Source organism: Perissodus microlepis, chromosome 20 (genome assembly GCF_051167445.1).
Source record: "Perissodus microlepis isolate ML-2025 ecotype Zambia chromosome 20, ASM5116744v1, whole genome shotgun sequence".
In the NCBI taxonomy this organism is placed as follows: Eukaryota; Metazoa; Chordata; class Actinopteri; order Cichliformes; family Cichlidae; genus Perissodus; species Perissodus microlepis.
Window position 1 is genome coordinate 35,384,698 of NC_140480.1, and position 18,551 is coordinate 35,403,248.

The window sequence follows — 18,551 nt, forward strand, 5'->3', positions numbered from 1 at the left end:
GTTTGCATACAGAATAGAATATGCATGCAGCTTATTTTTTTAAAAGCTGACGTTTTCTTATATTGAAACCCAAAAACCGTCAGACTGACTTCCTGTTCAGGCCCAGGTGTCATAGTTGACTCTAAACTCAGGAAATTTAGCAACCCAGGAGATGGTCATAGCTTTATTTCTCTAACTTTGCAGCCTTCATCTGAATTAAAATCAATTAAATTCAGCAAAACTTTTCCATGAATTCAGAAAAAGGAGAGCCTCAAATCCAGAATCAAACTTTAATTAATGTTTATTCAATTTACAGATTTTAAAGACGTGTCAGTAAATTTATGCACAGCAGCGAAAGTGAAGACAAGAGAGCACAGGGCACGTTTCATTTAAAGGAATGCTTTATTGATATCCAAACATTTACAATAAACCAAAATGTTTTTAATTAATTCACCATAAGCTTCCAAATCTGATCCCTTTAACGATCTACATGAGAGAGGCCCCGGACCCAAATAAAGCTGAAAGTCCTCAGTGAGCATGCTCGTGGTGTGCTGCATGTCCCAAAACTAAGAAGTCACTCACTCCATCCATCATCTACTCTCCAAAACAAACTGCTCATGTGCAGCTTTCAAGGAGGAAAATTCATTCAGTTTCAAAATCGCATTTTTCTCACACTGACGATCCTCCTTTCCCCCGTGCATAAGAAAAATGTGATTCTTTTATTAAATAAATGACTTCAGGAGTATTTCTTGTAGTGTGCAGGAGTTTGTTTAATCTTGGCAAAGCGCAGAGACACTCGAGGAGATCCAGAGACACAAAGAAAGAGTCTGTAACAGATATTTCAGGATTGGCAACTGATGACATTTTACAAAGAAGAAACCACCTCAGAAAAGCAAAGGAAAGAAAATCAGGAAGCAGCTAACAAATCATCTTCATCGTCTACCATAATGATCAACACAAAGAATAAGGACGCACGCAGAAGGCAGGACAGCCGCGGGCAGCAGAAACGCCCACAGCGGAGACCCGCAAGACTGATGACAGGTCTCCCTCTCAGGTGTACTCACACGTGGCGGCACGCCGACCCGCCTCAATGACCACTTCCTGTCACAGAGCAGTCGGACGCCACAGAAGCAGGATGTCTTATTAACGAGCTCGTCAGCACTTCCCGTAGCGGGCAGGAGTGATGTTGGCAAAGCACACAAACAAAGATTGGCACGGTACTTCATGGCGTTTTACAAATAATGAAACAAATCTGAAAAGTCAGTTGTTCTGTTGTTTGGCGTGAGCGCAGTTGATCTGCAGGCGTGGTCGCTTCTGTACAGGAAGTTACTCTGCAGGCCCGAACGAAGACAAGCGGCACACCAGACGCGCCCCGTGTGAGTACACCACAAACACCCGGGCGTCCCGTCCTTCACCAAACCCAGAGAAGAAGAAGAAAAACCAAAGGACGAGGGGTGGGCGTGTCCCGCGGCTGGATCAGAGAGCGGGCGAAGCTTTTAACGCCAGTAAGGCCAACTGAGAAGCGGTGACATTCAGCAGGTAGCGTTCGCGGCGAAGCGTCGTTGAAGCGTCGGCTGCGCTCCGAGGGCGACGCCAGTTTCACAAACAGGAAGCTGCGTTTTCAGCGACACGCCTGTGAACCGGAGACAGTTTGGTTACCTGTGTTGGTACGCGCCGATAAAAGTTACGTAAAAACGTCTGCAAAGCTGTAAAAGAGTTCAGAGAATACAAAATGGCTGAAGGGCTTTTTTACACAGCGGGGGTTTCAGGTGGGATGTGCGTGTACGTGGAGAAGGTCGAGGAGGGCGGGGGTTCCCGGGTCCTGACCCCGCCCATCCTCTTTCAAAGCGCTAACCTGTACACCTGCCTGCGTTTACACAGAGCGCGCGGCGGGGGGCGCTGTGCAGCGTGTGCTCACAGTGTGAATGCAGAGAAAGAAGAGAGCACGCTCACCCACAGAGGCCCATATAATCCTCCTCCACCTGCAGAAGCCCCGCCTCCAAAGCTACCCCCACAGGAGGTTTGCGTGTTTGTTTTTTGGATGAGTATGAACACTGGGGGGGGGGGGTTTCCCTCCAAAATAAAAGCCATCAAGTTTCAGAAGGTGACATCTTTTAGCGCCTGGTGTTTAGCCGGGTGGCCTCTGAAACATTGACGGGTTTGAAACAGAGGCGGGGCTCGGGGGCGGGGCTGTGCACTCTGCGCCTGCCACCAGCTACAGAGCGAGCTGCTGAGGTGGAGGTGGAGGTGTGGCTCTGCGACGAGGTGGTAACAGTACAGTCTAAGGTCGTGAAGAAGTTGGCGGCGAGGAGGTGGTGGAGGAGGGAGCGAGTGTTCAGAAAGACGGGTTCTCCTGAGTGGGGGTGGTGTCGGTGGGGGAGCTGACGGCGTCTCCATTTCCTCTCTGACCGACGACCTTATACTGAAGAGAGAGAGGAAGAGGAAACAGCTGAGGGTCAGTGATGCAGTTAGCGCGTCCCTTCATCAGCTTCCTGTTTACTCTGTTTAAAGCCTCGTCTGCCTCACTGACGAGGAAACACTTTAAAACCTTCCTTCAGACACAAACCTGAAACTACAGAAAAGCTGACTTCCTGTCCCACACTCACGGAGCACTGCGAGCAAAAACATGCAAAGAAGAAGAAACTAATCGAGACTGGACACAGAACATGTTTCCACCTTGTGGTGAAACTCTGCATTAACCTTTGACCTTTGCTCGTCCTGCAGATATCTGAACTAAATGTTCAACTTTGATCCTTTTCCTCCAAACACTAAACTTTGCTACAGGTTGACGGTCCATCTCCAGACCTCTGCTCACCTTCAGGTTCCCCATTTTATCCTCAAAGGACTTGAAGGTTGGAGAGTTTCTGCGGAGCAGAGACGAGGTTAGAGTCACAGAATAACACCGCCACATCAGATCTAACATCATCACATTTCTTTAATAACAACGCCAAATCCAAACGTCAGGATGCCGTGTGAATAAAAACTGAATGCGATGATCTGCAAGTCTCATAAATCCAGATTTGATTCACAGAAAACATTTAAAGGAGAAAATGAACCATTTCAATAAAGTTTGACTTTGATGGCGGCAGCACGTGCGTCAAAGTTGGGACGGGTCGACAAAACGCTGAAAACCGAGAAGAGAAACAGCTGGAGGAAGATTTATCAGCTGATCAGGTGACCCGTGTCCTGTTTGTTGTATATGCGTCTTTCTGGCTGCTGTTACAACCAAATTTCCCCTTGTGGGACAATTAAAGGATTATTCTATTCTATTCTATTCTATTCTATTAGCAGCTGGGTCACATGATCGGGCAGAGCTTCACCAACCTACAGCAATCCTCACTGTGAACATGACATCATCAGCATACTCAGAGGAATCTCTGTGCGCGGGGGCGAGGACGAGAACCTTCAAAGGCCGCTCTGTGATCAATCAGTGCACGGGCTCAGGAACGCTTCCAGAAACCGCCGTATGCGAGCAACTCGGCGTGCAGTCCACACGTGCAGGTTACAGCTCCATCACGTGGAGGAGAAACCACGCGTGACCACCATGGAGAAATGGCGCCATCTGCTCTGGACTCCTTTAAGACTGATCTGAGGTCAGACCCGTCCAAACATCCCGTCATGTTTTATTGTGAATAAAATGTGAGTTTCTGAGATCTGCAGACTCACAGCAGCCCGACGTTTTGGGTCATAGATCTGATAAAATATTCAATCATGAATCAACATAAAAGCAGCTTTAATAAAAACAAACAATGTACACATGTTTGTATCGTTTGTGTTTCACTGCAGACGAGCTGCGACTGTAAAAACAAACAAACAAACAGCCACTGCAGCAAAGTTTCATTATTTCACCGCAGCGTCACAAACTTCAACACAATAACAACTAAAATCAAAAACTTTCATGTTGCCACGGAAACATCAGATCAGCTGACGGCAGAGTCGAATAAATGTATTCGAATAAAAGTAGCCAATAAAAACCTCCACCTCATTTCCCCACATCAAACCAACCTGGCAACCCACTTCCTGTTTTATTTAAAGGTGTAACCACGCCCCCAGGTTTGAACGCCTTCAGCGAGCTGATGTTAACGAGCACAGACAGGTACAGGTGTGTGTTACGTTACCTCATGGCGGGCATACTTATCGAGTGGCGAATGGAATAGTTGCTACTTTGAATGCGTTAAAGAGAAGAGACAGAAAAGCAAGTGTTACAATGCAGGAAGCAGTGACACACACACACACACGCGCGCGCACACACACACACACACACACACACACACACAGCTGTTAAATCAGCTGTCACAGCCGTGCAGAGCAGTCTGACGCTGAAAGAACTGAGTTTTTCAAACATCCTCTGCACAGCTGGAACGCCCAGCGTCGTTTCTTTAACTCGTTTATTTTATTTTCAGCTCATATCATCGAAACTCTTCCTGTCAGGCTGGCCAATCAGAGCACAGCGCTTTAAACTGGCGCTGATACATGAACATACAGAACCATCAAACTGAAATGAAGCTGTCTCCACAGCAACCTGAGCCTAGCATCACTACAAACTTTGAATTCAACTTTATTGACACAGCACAAAGTCACAACAGCAGTCCCCTTGAGGCACTTTAAAGGGTCACCTGACTTCTTAGTGGACCAGTGTTGCGTTTACATAATTACAGGTCATGTGACTGACCGTGTGAGGATGACAACATGTGGAGGCTTACCTAAAGGAGTTAGAGAACGGCAGAGCTCTGCGGGTCAGACCAAGGCAGCGGTAAGGAGAGAGAGAGAGAGCGTGAGGCAACACACACACACACACACACACACACACACACAGGTGAGACATCAGCAGGTAAATCAGTAGGGGCGTGTCTGATCACAATGTTGCTCAGCGTCTCGTCACACACGGTGGGGAAAAACGATGATGATGATGACGTCATCTGCTGGTGCAAGCGGCTCAGCCCTCGCACGGCCAAACATGAGTTCATCTTGTTTGACAGGAAGTTCCTGGTGCCGTCACAATAAAGGAGCTCAGTGATGATAAGTGTGTGTGTGTGCTGAAAAGCCACGCCCCAAAGGAAGGCAGCGGGGTTAATACTGCAGGAGCGTTATTTACTTATTTGTTATTAGCTACTTGGCTTTGATGTCAATGATATTATTTTATGGTGTGTTACTTTATTGTGTCATTTATGTTTGTACAGCACTTTGGTCAACACCACTGTTGTAATTAAAAGTGCTATATAAATAAATAAACTAAAAAAGGTCAAAAATGAGCTGTGGCGTTTGTGTTGGCGTGTGATGGAGGCGTGTCCTGATGCGTGCAGTGACCGTCAGGAGGAACAGAGCGCGCTCACGTTTCTTTACACTCACGGACGAGGATCAAGTGAAACAGGCGACGAGGGAACATGCAGGACAGAGATGCCACCAGCTCACGCACGGACACACACACACACACACACACACACACACACACACACACACACACACACACACACACACACACACACACAGTGACACACACAGTGACACACAGTGACACACACACACACACACACACACACACACACACACAGTGACACACACACACACACACACACACACACAGTGACACACACACACACACAGTGACACACACACACACACACACACACACAGTGACACACAGTGACACACACACACACACACACACACACACACACACACAGTGACACACACACACACACACACACACACACACACACACAGTGACACACACACACACACACACACACACACAGTGACACACACACACACACACACACACAGTGACACACACTGAGCTACAGGGATTAAACTGCAGAGTAGAGGGGACGGCGTCCCGTTTCCTGGCCGCCGTCACACTGCTGCTTTACTCACACTCAGCACTGAAGCTGGGTAACGACCCAATCGCAGCAGTGAAGCTTACGGCTGCAGGTGGGCAGGGCGCGACCGGAGATGAAGTCAGAGCTGCAGGAAGAAACGCGTGGCCGGGTTTAACCTGGTGACGGTCTGAGGCGGGCCTCGTCCTCGCCAACGCGGGGGCTCAGAGAGCGCGTTGGCGAGGACGGGACAGGGTTGATGCTGTGAGCCACGTTAACGGGCCGTCGCCCGAGCAGTGCTCGCACTGTCACTCGGGGAGCTAAACCCACAGCAGGAGAGGCGTGCAGACCCAACACACCACCTGATTTAAACGATCCACAGCAGGGGACGGTGTAGGGATGGGTCCACACGTCCCCGCTGACATTTGTTCCTGCAGCTGAGCCGGCGCGGTGGCCATGTTGGCTCTGTCGCACTGTACCTCATGTCGCCGATCTTCTTGCTGAGGGCCGTGCTCATTGTGCTCAGAGCCGCGGTCGTCTTCTGGCCGGCCTGGGAAAGCGTCTCCTGAGTCTTCTTGTACCTGCAGAGAGGAGGAGCACAGAAACAGAGGCGTTAGTGTTGAGCTGCAGCGCCACAGACACACAAACGCACCACAGTGTTAGTGTTCACACAGACCAGCCGCGACACACAGCAAGTTAAACACAGCAGAGCGTCCTCCCTCTGGAACAAACTAGAAACAGGAACAAGAACCCAGCAGTGTTAGCAGGCACGAGTCAGCCGGCAGGAAGAGCTTATTTCAGTCTCGCCTCCCAGCACGAGGAAAACATGACAGGGAGACCGATGGCTGGTCACGACCAGCGGCGAGCCGAGCACGTTACAGCGAACAGAGCCACACTACTGGTGATGTGAGAGACCTGAGAGGCAACACCGTCCAGCAGAGGCAGCAGTGAGTCCGTCCCCTCAGACTCCTGTTACAGCCTGACAGTCTGTGGATCCTCCTCCGTAACACAGCTTTCAAGGCTTCAAGTTCGCATCTTCAGGGCATCGTGTTTGTGCTGCCGGAGCCTTTTTAATGAGGTCGTGTGACCAATAATATGGCTGCTGTGATGTCACTGTAACAGAGCGCTGAGGAAGGCGGAGCTCCACTTTAAGGATTTTATGTTGATGTTACTGATCAGCAGGTGTGATGCTCCCGTACGTCGCTGTCCGCCCTCTCATCCAAACACGAAACAACAAGGGCCAACTCTGATCCTTCAGACCACAGAGCGAGCTCGCAGTGGCTGTGTCCATCTACGGTCCCGAGACAAGAACCTCAGGGTTATCGGGTCCAGACTGAGGACACAGACAGAAAACGTCCAGCAGCTAACAAAGCAGCACACCAACTGTGGAGGCTCTTCGGCCAAACGCATGTAGGAGCTCAGAGAAATGCAGGAGCTAAAGTTCAAACGGATCAGAGACCAGATCTATAACTCGCCTAACAGCAGTTTACTGACGGCTTCACCTGACCAGCTGTGAAAACGACAGGAAGTCAGCGGCTTGTTTTCATTCCTGCAGTCGAGCTCCCGTTTACCTCCATACACCTCTGATCCCAGCACGGACAGGACGACGCGTACGGCAAGCAGAACGCGCCGTGCTCTCGCTGCTTCCACGCACAGCAGGCGTCTGTCAACACTACAGTAACGCAGCACTGAAACCGTCTTGTGCGAGCCTGACAGCACGATTGAAGCACGTGAAAAGTTCAGAGCTGGATGGTTACTTGCAGAAAGTAACTTGGTTACTTTTGGGAAAAAAACATTTTTAGAGTAACAGCTCTGACAGCTGCGGCTCGGGAGGACCAGCGGCTCGTTGGTGGTTCGATCCCCGGCTACTCTACTCTGCATCTCAACGTAACCCCCAGACCCTGACCTGGCCACACACACACACACACACACACACACGGGCGGCCGACAGCTTCAGCTCCACGCCGGCTTCACTCTGAACGTCAGCCACGACGCACGGCCAGGAACAACAGGAAAACGGTGAGAAAACAAACATTTCTGATGTGTCAGTCTGGAAAAGCAGTCGCAGCATTAGGTCATCAGGCAAAGCAGCATCTGTGACCTTTGACCTCCACCAAGGAGCAGCACAAGATGAAGGAGGATTATGAAAAACTGTGAATCATGCAAAGCTACTCTACTACAACCCAAGAAGAAACATGAGGAGCTGGAAACGAGCACACAGGTCTGAGTTTGTTGCTTTTTGGTTCCAGTTTTCTTTCTCAACCCACCATCAGAGCTTCAATAACACTTCCTGTGGCCCAGGGGTGGGAACTCCAGGCCTCGAGGTTTTAGGCATCACCCTGGGTCAAATGATCAGTTCATGACCAGGCCTCTGGAGAACTTCACGACATGTTGAGGAGGTCGTTTAGCCATTTAAATCAGCTGACATGTCTGAAAACCTGCAGGACGCCGGCCCTCGAGGCTTGGAGCCCCCCCCTGGAGCCCCGCCCCTGCTGTAACCCTAATATTAATAAAACATTTAACCCTGTGATGTCATCATCTTCTGCTTTTTTTTTTTTTTTTAAACTGTTGAACCTCTGCACTGTTGCTTTTTCCAAAACAGACTGGGAGCTGACGATGACGCCGTAAACAAAGAGCTCCAGGTTCCAGCTCGCAGCTCTACGTGTGCGCCGCTGTGTGGCGCGTCGGAGGGTCGCTCTGGACGAGCTGATAGTTACTCCACCTGAGCGTCGCTGCAGTGAAGAATAAACGCCACCGTGTCCGTGTGACACTTACTGTAATCAATAATCCCTGCCAGACGTGCATGGCGGTGGCGCTTCACTTCCTGTCAGCTTTGACTGTTTGAACGCTCTGCACGACGTCTGTTTTAGATTAATAACTGGAGAAAACGTGGTCAACATCGACAGGGCCTTTGAATATTTTTGGTTCAAACACTGAAGACGATGACTCAGGAAAAGCGTAACGAGGAGGCTTCAGCTGCGTCCACAGCAGAAAACGTCTCCTCGTCTCGTTAGCAACAGCTCGACCGCCGCAGCACCACAGAAGCAAAATGAAAACAGAAAACTTCCACAAATCCCAAAGTGAAAGAAACCTTAACTCATCTACAGACAGACAAGAGCACAAAGACGAAGGTCAACTCACGCTTCGGAGTGGGTAATGTCATCCAAAGTGGCCGAGGCAGACAGATATCTGAAGACACAACAGCAGGAAAATCACACAGAGACACTCACAGCACACGTCAGCTGAAAACGTCCAAAACATGCTAAAAGCTGCCGCTGTGTGCAGCCGGACAGGAACGCCGACTCTCCTGAGCACACGGAGGAGGTTTAAAAACGCCGCCGCCGTGGATTCAGAGCTGGACGTTCATGATAACATGTTGATGGAAAAGAATATTCACATTTAATACAAATCTGCAACATAAAAACCGCCAGCTGAAAAGACCCCGTCACAGATGAACAGCAGTCACACAGTCAGCACATCCATGTTGGCGGCGGTCCGCTGCGAGGGGCGGGGCTACAGCAGGGTCCGGAGCGTAAAGCGAGGTTGCAGGTACACAGGTAAACACTCAGACCTCACAGAGCAGGGAGAGGATCAGCGTGGAGTTCACAGGAGTCACACAGCCACGCAGCTGAGGGCGGAGCCAGGAAACAGGAACGCCGCCCTGACCGGGGAACCTACAGGTGTGCGCGCCTCTGTGTGAGCGCGCCTCTGTGTGCGCGCGCCTCTGTGTGCGCGCGCCTCTGTGTGCGCGCGCCTCTGTGTGCGCGCGCCTCTGTGTGAGCGCGCCTGTGTGAGCGCGCGCCTCTGTGTGAGCGCGCCTGTGTGTGAGCGCGCCTCTGTGTGAGCGCGCCTCTGTGTGCGCGCGCCTCTGTGTGAGCGCGCCTCTGTGTGCGCGCGCCTCTGTGTGAGCGCGCCTGTGTGAGCGCGCGCCTCTGTGTGAGCGCGCCTCTGTGTGAGCGCGCCTCTGTGTGAGCGCCTCTGTGTGCGCGCGCCTCTGTGTGAGCGCCTCTGTGTGAGCGCGCCTGTGTGTGAGCGCGCCTCTGTGTGAGCGCGCCTCTGTGTGAGCGCCTCTGTGTGCGCGCGCCTCTGTGAGCGCGCCTCTGTGTGAGCGCGCCTGTGTGAGCGCGCGCCTCTGTGTGAGCGCGCCTGTGTGTGAGCGCGCCTGTGTGTGCGCGCGCCTCTGTGTGAGAGCGCCTCTGTGTGCGCGCCTCTGTGTGAGAGCGCCTCTGTGAGCGCGCCTCTGTGTGAGAGCGCCTCTGTGAGCGCGCCTCTGTGTGAGAGCGCCTCTGTGTGCGCGCCTCTGTGTGAGAGCGCCTCTGTGTGAGCGCGCCTCTGTGTGAGCGCGCCTCTGTGTGTGTGCCTCTGTGTGAGCGCGCCTCTGTGTGAGCGCGCCTCTGTGTGAGCGCGCCTCTGTGTGAGAGCGCCTCTGTGAGCGCGCCTCTGTGTGAGAGCGCCTCTGTGAGCGCGCCTCTGTGTGAGAGCGCCTCTGTGTGCGCGCCTCTGTGTGAGCGCGCCTCTGTGTGAGCGCGCCTCTGTGTGAGCGCGCCTCTGTGTGTGTGCCTCTGTGTGCGATTTCTGACTGTGTTGCTGTTTGACTTTTTAAAAGTCAGAATAATTGTTGTGGAGTAACTGTGGGCCTGTCGTGATGACCTTTGACCTAGCCCACCAATCAGAAACGGGCCTGTGCAGGTCCCGGTTTAAACAGCCAATCACAATGAGCCGTATCCTGTGTCCCACTAACATTCAAACACCTGCGCTGGTGAAGCTGCTATTGTGGTTGCCATGGTGATGAGACTTTTAGCCGCACCGCTCAAACCCGGGACCGCAGCTGTGAGCGTCAGGCGTCAGGAAGGAGGTCGTTTCTGCTTCCCTCGTGGTCAGCGTCCACTCAGTCCACAGTCACAGAGAAACGTGCGTGTTGGTGATCACATGATGCCATGGAGTTAAAACTGGACTCAGGGTCATTTTAATCAGCTCACTGAACATTTCAGCCATTTATCTGAAGCTCTGCGATAAATATTAACCGCAGGGACAGGCTCCACCCCCCGCCAACCTGATAAGGATCAGAGGACGAGGACGGATGGATGATGTGATGATATTAAAACTTTGATCTGTGAAACGTGACACAGTGAGCTGCAGCATAAGGGCGAATCCAACGCACAGCAGACTTTTGTTGTGCAACAATCCGATTCCAACCTCGCAGACAGCCTGAGTTATTTTCACAGAAACCGGAGCCGCCCCGCGAGGCCAGCCTCCGCCCACAACTGTCCCCTCCCACTGCACGGGCCACATCAACCCAAACGGCTCCGTCTCCACCGCCTCCGGTTTACTTTGAGACAAGACGCTCAGTCAGCTGATCCACAAAACGAGGAAACGGAAAAAAGAGAACATCTAAAAATATTCATGCGGCCGTGACGTGTTCATAACTCACAGCGTCTGTGCGCGCAGCCTGCCCGTCTTCCTGGATATCACGTATCATGTGACTAAGCAAAACACCGTCTCTTCCCCTCCTCCTCCTCTCTCGCATTCCTTTCCTCCCACTCGTTCCTGCAGCAGCGAGTCCGAGCTGGCCGTGTGGTTGCAGACACGTTTCCAGCTGCATTAGAGTAAAATCCGCGCTGACTGCACGCCTGCGGCGGACGAACGACCACAAACTGACACCGACAGCGCTCGCCGACGTGCTGGTGTATTTCTGCGAGCAGAACAAACACCAGAAACCCGCCGGTGCTGCTGCTGCTTGTGAGTCAAGCACGAGTCAGCAGCGCCGCCCCGTCAGGTCACGCCAAATATCCGAGCGAGCTCGCCAATCCGGTTCATTACAGAGGAGGAACCTGGAAACTTCCAGCAGCCTCAGGCCTCAGCAGCCGGGCGGGAACGCTGCGATTTACAGCGTTTCTTTGCTCTGCTGGCACAGAAACGTGTCCCTCGGACTGACCCCGACTGGAAGTCGTTTTAGGGGTCAGCCGGGATCGCCCGGGGTCAGATGGCGTGCTTGAGGCTCTGAGTGATGCAGCAATTCTGCACATGCTCATTGGGAACGACTCATCCTCTGTGGGGTCTCCAACTCCACGTGTCCGGGAGCGCTGTCACCTTTAACAGGGTTTTTGGACGTTAACGTCAACCGTAAAAACACCCGTGGCGCCAACGCCAAGGTGTGTCTGCGACGGAAGACACACGCCTGCAGCTGCATGGTGAATAACCACGGTCCGACAAACGAGTCGCGTTTTACCGTCACTGGGTTTGACTTTGAAACGTTTCAAAGCTCTGTCCTGCCTCGTCTTATAAATCAAGCGCACCCATCTCCATGGCGGCACGGCGGCGTTTTCTCCCCACGAGCTCCCAGCGCGTTTAGTCCAGCTACAGCCACAAGTCAAACCAACATGGCTTCCAATCACCAGCAAAGACCTTCATCGGTTCAATAACTGCCTTTTATTGAATGAAAAAACAAACATGTAATTACTAAGCACAATAATTACACATGGAAACTGTGACCACGCCTCCTTTAGAGGCACAGCAGGTGCGTTTGATTTCTAACAGCGGGGAACAATGAATGACCGACTGCAGTGAACAGCCTGTAACTCAGACAGCAGAGGGGGCAAGGCTGTTTGAAGAAGCCAAAAATACGGAGGAAGACTGATGCTGAGAGGAAGCAGGAGAGGACACATCGTCACATCTGGAGGAAAAGACACCTGATCGCTGAGAGGGGAAGTGACGAAATCCACTGAACCTTTAGCTCCTCCACAGAGAATCTGACAACCAAACACACTCAGGTGAGTGAGGCATGCAGCTCAGGCTGCTGTGGTCAGGACGCCCACACCAAATCCCACCTCAGTGCCACCTCACAGCAGAGCACTCACTCCAGCATTTGCTCTGTCCGCTGACACCACGGTGCATGATGTTAGCATCACAGACTCACACTCAGTCCTCAGTAACTGGAGCTCAGCCTTCTTCCTGGTCTGTTAGTACAGAAACGTCACAGCAGCCATGTTATCGGTCACATGATGTCATTAAAAATGCTCCGACAGCACTAACACGGTGCAGAGGTCTGGCTCAGGGACCTGAGACCAAGCAGACAGCTGCAGGTGAGCCTCTGAGCAGCTCCCACACTAGACCGCCGAAATGTTCACGCACACGTTAGAAGCTGGATGCAAAAGTCAGAGCGTGAGAGCGCAAACAGAGCGAGCAGCAAGCACGGCGTAGACTCACAGATCTGAACGGGTCACCCGCTCGTTCCACTCGCCCAGCGTCTCAGCCGTTCTCACGTAGCTGGAAACACACACACGACGGCGTCAGCTCAGCCTGACTCACACTTCAGTATAACCCCTCCTGTCATCCTGCAGCTCTGTCAGAAACAAGCTCCGCCCCGTATAGACCCACTTTCTGCTGATTGGCTGCCCCTCACAAACAGAAGGTTAGACAGCAGTGACTTCTCCTTCCTTCAGAAAAGCTTTGCTGCCATTAAAGCGCAGAGCGCCGCTGCGTCTGAGCGCGTCAGAGATGAAACTGCCTCTGCAGCTTCTGTTTCATCTGAATGATGTAACGTGAAACCGGATGGGTCAGTCTGCCGCTCGTTACTACCGGCGCCCGCAGGGACTCGCACACACCCTCTCACATCCTGTGCCAGAAGCTCGTCTATCACCAGGTGCTCCCTGCACATCCTCAGGATCACACCTCCTCCTCAGCATCAGGAGGTGGGATCCAAACCAGGTGAAGCTGGACTCTATGTGCAGATGTGGCTGTGCATCTTCAAAATCAAGCCGAGGCCTTCAACTTGTTCAGTTTCTTCTTTGCAAACCAATCAGGATCCAGAGACTCCGACTGCTGAACAGTACTCGCGCTTCAACAGCTCGTCTCCTCACCTGTGGGGACCTCCCAGCCTGACAGCCCCGGGGTTCAGTCCACATCGTGGCAAACCAGATACAGCTTTGGTGACGGTGGAAGGAAAAACTCCCTTTTAACAGGAAGAAACCTCTGACAGAACCAGGTGAGGAAGCCAAAGCCATCAAACACTGACAGATGAATTTAGGCTAATTAAACGCGACGCCATCCAGAACAAATCAATGTTTGTATGAGTCCACCCTTCGGTCCTCTTGTTATTCAGAGCTGAGCTGAAGGCTGGGAGCGATATCTGCTGGGACTGAATGGAGCCTTTATTTAGTCTAAGCTGTGGAGAACATTTGAAACGTAAAGCACCGAGATATACGAAAGCTCTCCGAGGACAGCCTAACCTCCCGGCGCATTCACAGATACGTACGCGTTGGAGGTCTGCACGTCCTGCCAGCTCCTCGTGAGGTTCTGCCTGAGTTCGTTGAGCGGGTTGAGGCCGAGTTTCCTCTTCAGCTCTGCGGCGTGTCTCTCTTTTGCGCACAAAACCTGCCGCAGGGTGTTGATCTCCTCCTCCACCTGAAACACATTCACAGACTTTCTTAAAACAGGAGTTCAGCTTTAAATCCAACTCCACAGAAAGTCACTTTATTTGATGGAGAGACCGATGCTGAAGCACTGGGAACAGGTGGAGCTGCTGCAGAACACCACCATCCTTATTCACCCCCACCCCTCAAACTGTTTTCTGGAGGCTTGGAGAAAGCCGCGTTCACACAGGAAGGAAAAAAACAAACACACACTGGCAACACAAAGGGGGCGGGGCAAATAAAAATTGTTCTCAACTGTAGCGACTACCAGTGAGAGCTCAAGATACTAGTGACTGACTGATGAAGTGGTAGTAAGTACATTAGAAGGTTACCTAGGTAACCGGCACCCGGTCCATTAGCGACCGCCGAGTCCGGGCGTCTGATCTGAATATAAAAAAAACACCAGGCTCAAGTGGCGATCGTGGCTCAAGAGCTGGCAGTTCGCCTTGTAATTGGAAGCTTGCCGGTTCGAGCCCCGGCTCCGACAGTCTCGGCCGTTTTATCTTTGGGCGAGACGCTTCACCCGTTGCCTGCTGGTGGTGGTCAGAGGGCCCGGTGGCGCCAGTGTCCGGCAGCCTCGCCTGTCGGTGCGCCCCAGGGCGGCTGTGGCTACACTGCAGCTGCCATCACCAGTGTGTGTGTGTGAATGGGTGGATGACTGGATGTAGTGTAAAGCGCTTTGGGGTCGCTATACAAACACAGGCCATTTACCATTTTTATTTCAGGCTCAAGTAACGGTTTAACCGCAGAGGCCGTGGCGTAAACACAGCGCTCATGATGTCATGACAGTCACAGGATCAGAGGGTTAAATTAAACAGCTGCTCAGTGAAACCTTTCGCTGTAATCAGTCACCTGACACTTCATTTCAAAACTCCTTCTTAACTCCTGAGCTCCAGTTTTGGATCCAAACACTGCAAACAAACACTTAAAGAAGCCCCGCCCCCACCACACAGGTGCTGTCGAGCACCTGGGATCTCAGCAGGTGTGGTGTGTACCTTGGTGAGCTCGGTGTGGAGCTCCTCCGCCTCCTCCTCCGTCAGGCCAGGTGGAGGAGGGTTGGCTGGGTTCCCCATAGCGCCCTCCACGGGCACGTCGGACAGGCTGTCTGTGCGATCCACGCCGAGAGCTTTGTTAGGAGAGTTCAGGTTGATATCTGAGAGGAGGAAGAGGAGGAGGTGGCGGCATTAGAGACACTCAGACAATGCTGAAAGGCGCGCGCGCACACACACACACACACACACACACACAGGAAAAGGCGAGTGCTGGCGGCGGCTGATATCAAACAGGAAGTGGCAGCAGCTGCTGTGAACACCGCCTCACTGAGAGAAAAACTGAGTCATGCTGGAACAGAAGGACTGGGAGGACTGGTTCTGATGGGCGTAGCAGCTTGTGGACCAGTGCAGTCCAACACGGAGGACGTGAGTCAGCAGGAAACGCTGGCGACCCCGGTCAGACCTGCAAATGGTAAAAATCAGCAGGATGACCCTGTGACCTCCACCACCTCCACCCGTTTCATTTAAACCAGGATCCACACTTGAGAAAAAATCTCACTGAAGACCGACTGTAGAGACGACACAGACCACCATAATGGTGACCTCGCAGGTGTGTCAGCCAATGAGCAATGGCCTCAACGCAGGTTTACCCGCATTTACAGTACAGCCAGCTGGGCCCCAATAAATCCTGACTCACGGTCGAAGAGCAGATTATTGTACGGTTGGTGCGTCCGTCTGAGCCCGCCTTTGTCACAGACTTTACTGGGCGGGGGTGTGTCGATGGACAGATGGCAGTCAAAGTGATTCTTATCCAACGTCCCCCGGTGCATTAAAGTAACGCTGTCCCTGTGCTGACAGTCATAATGCATTAAATCAGGTTTCACATCGCACAAACACCCTTTAATGTGTGTGTGTGTGTGTCTGCGCAGCTACACTGACCCGAGTGTGGAGGATTCAGCCTCGGAATTACAGCCCAGCATTTCAAAATAATAGACAACATCTGCAATTACAGAGGCACAAAAACACCACACAATGTTCTCTCGATGCTCGCCGGCAGCAGCATCATTCATGTCGTTACTGAAGGACGTCCTTCCACACTTCCTGGTTACAGCAGCAGTGCTGACACAGCGTTATAGCCAGACCCTCGGCACAGGCCGCATGGAAGCACCTGGGCAGCGCCTTCAAAGGAACATTTAATCACAGTATAAAATGACTTTCTCGTGTTTACGTGAATGCCATAGCAACGACATCACCGTTCATGTAACATACAAAAATGGTCCTGCTAGTGTCACAGGTGGGGGTGGGGCTACAGTGTTAATCTATGACTGACAAACCCCCCACTCTAATTTTGAAAGTTCAGTCGCTGCTATAGGGGCGTTCCCAGTTTACGTCACTGCAGCGGGAGTAACAAATAAAATCAAAGTTTCTTCCACCTCCACGTTTGCTTACACCACCTGACTCAAAATGGTCAAAACATTAAGAACCCCACAAGGATTTTACTGACCTAACACAGCAGGGACCAGACATCAGACCCTGGAATATTTCAGGTAACTCTGACAGGGTCAGGTGGGAAGCATCAGGTGACGCTGCCTCAAAGGGTTTCTCAGTCAGTGTCATCACTGTGGGTCTGTTCCCGCACATCGCTCCATGATCCCCCTGAAGAAGAGTCATTTCCTAATCCTTCATGCTTCCGGCTGTGGTCTCACTTCCTCACTGCCCCTCACAGAGAAACCGTGTGTGTGTGTGTGCGCGCGCGTTATCAGCTTCATCATCTAATGTGGCAGCGGTCTGACGAGTCTGCAGACGCTGAGCCGTGTCCTGCATGTGAACCACACCTTCCTTAAACTTCTGCTGATAACACGACACAACAGCTGCTGCCTCGCCCTGTGAGCCAGCAGCGACCGAGCCTCGTTACTGAAGGCCGACCCAAAGCAGTCAGCAAACTTCTTCCTGCTTCATCGGGTAGTTACCGCGGGGTCACTTCACAGACTCAGACGTCCCTCTTTATCCGCCCTGCTGCGCACAGACGAGAGGCAGCAGTAACCTCTGCTCTGAAAACGTCCATTAGAGCTGCAGAGCAGCGCGGGGAGCTCACAGAGAGAGGGCCTGCACGGCCTGCAGGAGCCGACCGAGGCGTCATCAGGTCACCTCGGATCCTATTGCCTCAAGAATCGACGCAAGACATGTCTGTCCCGTTTATTCCTCACGTTCTGGGGTTGTCTTACTGAAAACAGGCGTCTTCACCTGAACTGATGTTGAACGTTTAACAAATCTGGGTTTTTTAAGCTCGAGTAAATTTAATCCCACTGACAGAAAGGTGCTGGCTTTATTAAAAGCAGATGATCAATAGGAAGTCATTTCCTTTTTGTCCTAAAACCTGAATTCACGCCTCACCTTAAAATAAAGACAAAGCTCCCTTCACAGTCTGACTAAATGCTGCTTTTAAGGCTGACCTATTCTGCACTTTTTCTACTCTTCCAGCTGTATGATGTCATCACGAAAAACAAAAGCTCCACCCACCTGCTGTTTAAAACTTCCCTTTGTAAGGCTTATTCTGATTTGTGAATCATGCTAAGCTGCCCTGGCAGTGTGAGAGAACACAGCCTGATTCAGCTGTAAACACAGCGTCAACAGAACATGAAGCTGTCAGTCTGAAAAGTCAGTGATGACACAGCAGCAACTAGCATGCTAACAGCCAGTTAGCTGTGTCCACCTGACAGGAGGGGTCGGTGACTCACTCAGGTGAGGCTCCAGGTAAATACAGGAGCCTCTGCTGCTGCGTTTGTGGCAGCCAGCCAATCCTACCTGGAGTCTGAGCTGGTTAAACACGTCGGCAGTGTCCGTGTCCGTAAACACGGAGCTCCGTTTTTAATCTGATTCAAGTTCCACTCAGCGGCTAACCCATAAACCCGAGCTCAGAGCCCGGGAACCGGGCCTGTGGCCAATGTTCGGTGATCTCCCAGCTTCGTACAGTCAAACCGGGCTCACGCGGTGGGCTGTCGGCCGTTTATAGTGGTTAAAGTATCCGCTGAGAGCCGCTCTGCGCACTCTCACACTCGGCTAGGCTAGGCTAGCTCCGTGCTAGGCTAACACTCAGCTTTACCTTGGCTGGCGGGGTCCATGGCGTCGCTCTCTCGCGGATTAAACTCCTCTTTCGAAGATTTAAAGTTTCAGGTGGAGCGCAGCGGACAGCAGAGCGGCACACTGAGCACAAACCGTCCAGACTACAGCTTCGCTGACAGAAAGTCGTCGACAAGAACACACGGGGAGCAGCAGCCGTTTATCCCACGGTCCGTGAAATTAACGCCAAACAACAGAGGCACATCCGGCGGGGAATTTCAAAATATTACGTT

The 18,551-nt window shown here is 52.0% G+C and overlaps 1 protein-coding gene across 7 annotated transcripts; it reads right to left on the reverse strand.

The window, feature by feature from the left end:
* Positions 1-362: 362 nt before the first annotated feature.
* On the reverse strand, positions 363-18,497 carry tpd52l2b (tpd52 like 2b). Of its 7 annotated transcripts, XM_084916023.1 has the most exons (10): positions 18,302-18,497; positions 15,202-15,359; positions 14,050-14,198; positions 13,002-13,061; positions 8,937-8,984; positions 6,275-6,376; positions 4,683-4,709; positions 4,098-4,142; positions 2,795-2,843; positions 363-2,401 (listed from the first exon to the last, which is right to left on the reverse strand). In XM_084916023.1, the coding sequence occupies exons 1-10, from the start codon at positions 18,318-18,320 to the stop codon at positions 2,315-2,317; spliced, it is 744 nt and encodes a 247-aa protein (XP_084772149.1). In that variant the 5' UTR covers positions 18,321-18,497; the 3' UTR covers positions 363-2,314. The 7 variants fall into 7 exon arrangements, with proteins under 7 accessions (XP_084772149.1, XP_084772144.1, XP_084772143.1 ...); XM_084916018.1 differs by lacking the exon at positions 13,002-13,061 and having other exon boundaries at positions 4,098-4,139; positions 18,302-18,496; XM_084916017.1 differs by lacking the exon at positions 13,002-13,061 and having other exon boundaries at positions 18,302-18,495.
* Between the last annotated feature and the right edge of the window lie 54 nt (positions 18,498-18,551).

What these genes read in the sequence shown, in the direction of transcription:
- tpd52l2b (XM_084916023.1), bottom strand. An exon ending in GACGTGCAGACCTCCAACGC is followed by an intron (nt 13,062 to 14,049) that starts GTACGTATCTGT and finishes GTGTGTTTCCAG; the next exon opens with CTACGTGAGAACGGCTGAGA. An exon ending in AAGAAGATCGGCGACATGAG is followed by an intron (nt 4,710 to 6,274) that starts GTACAGTGCGAC and finishes TCTGACCCGCAG; the next exon opens with AGCTCTGCCGTTCTCTAACT.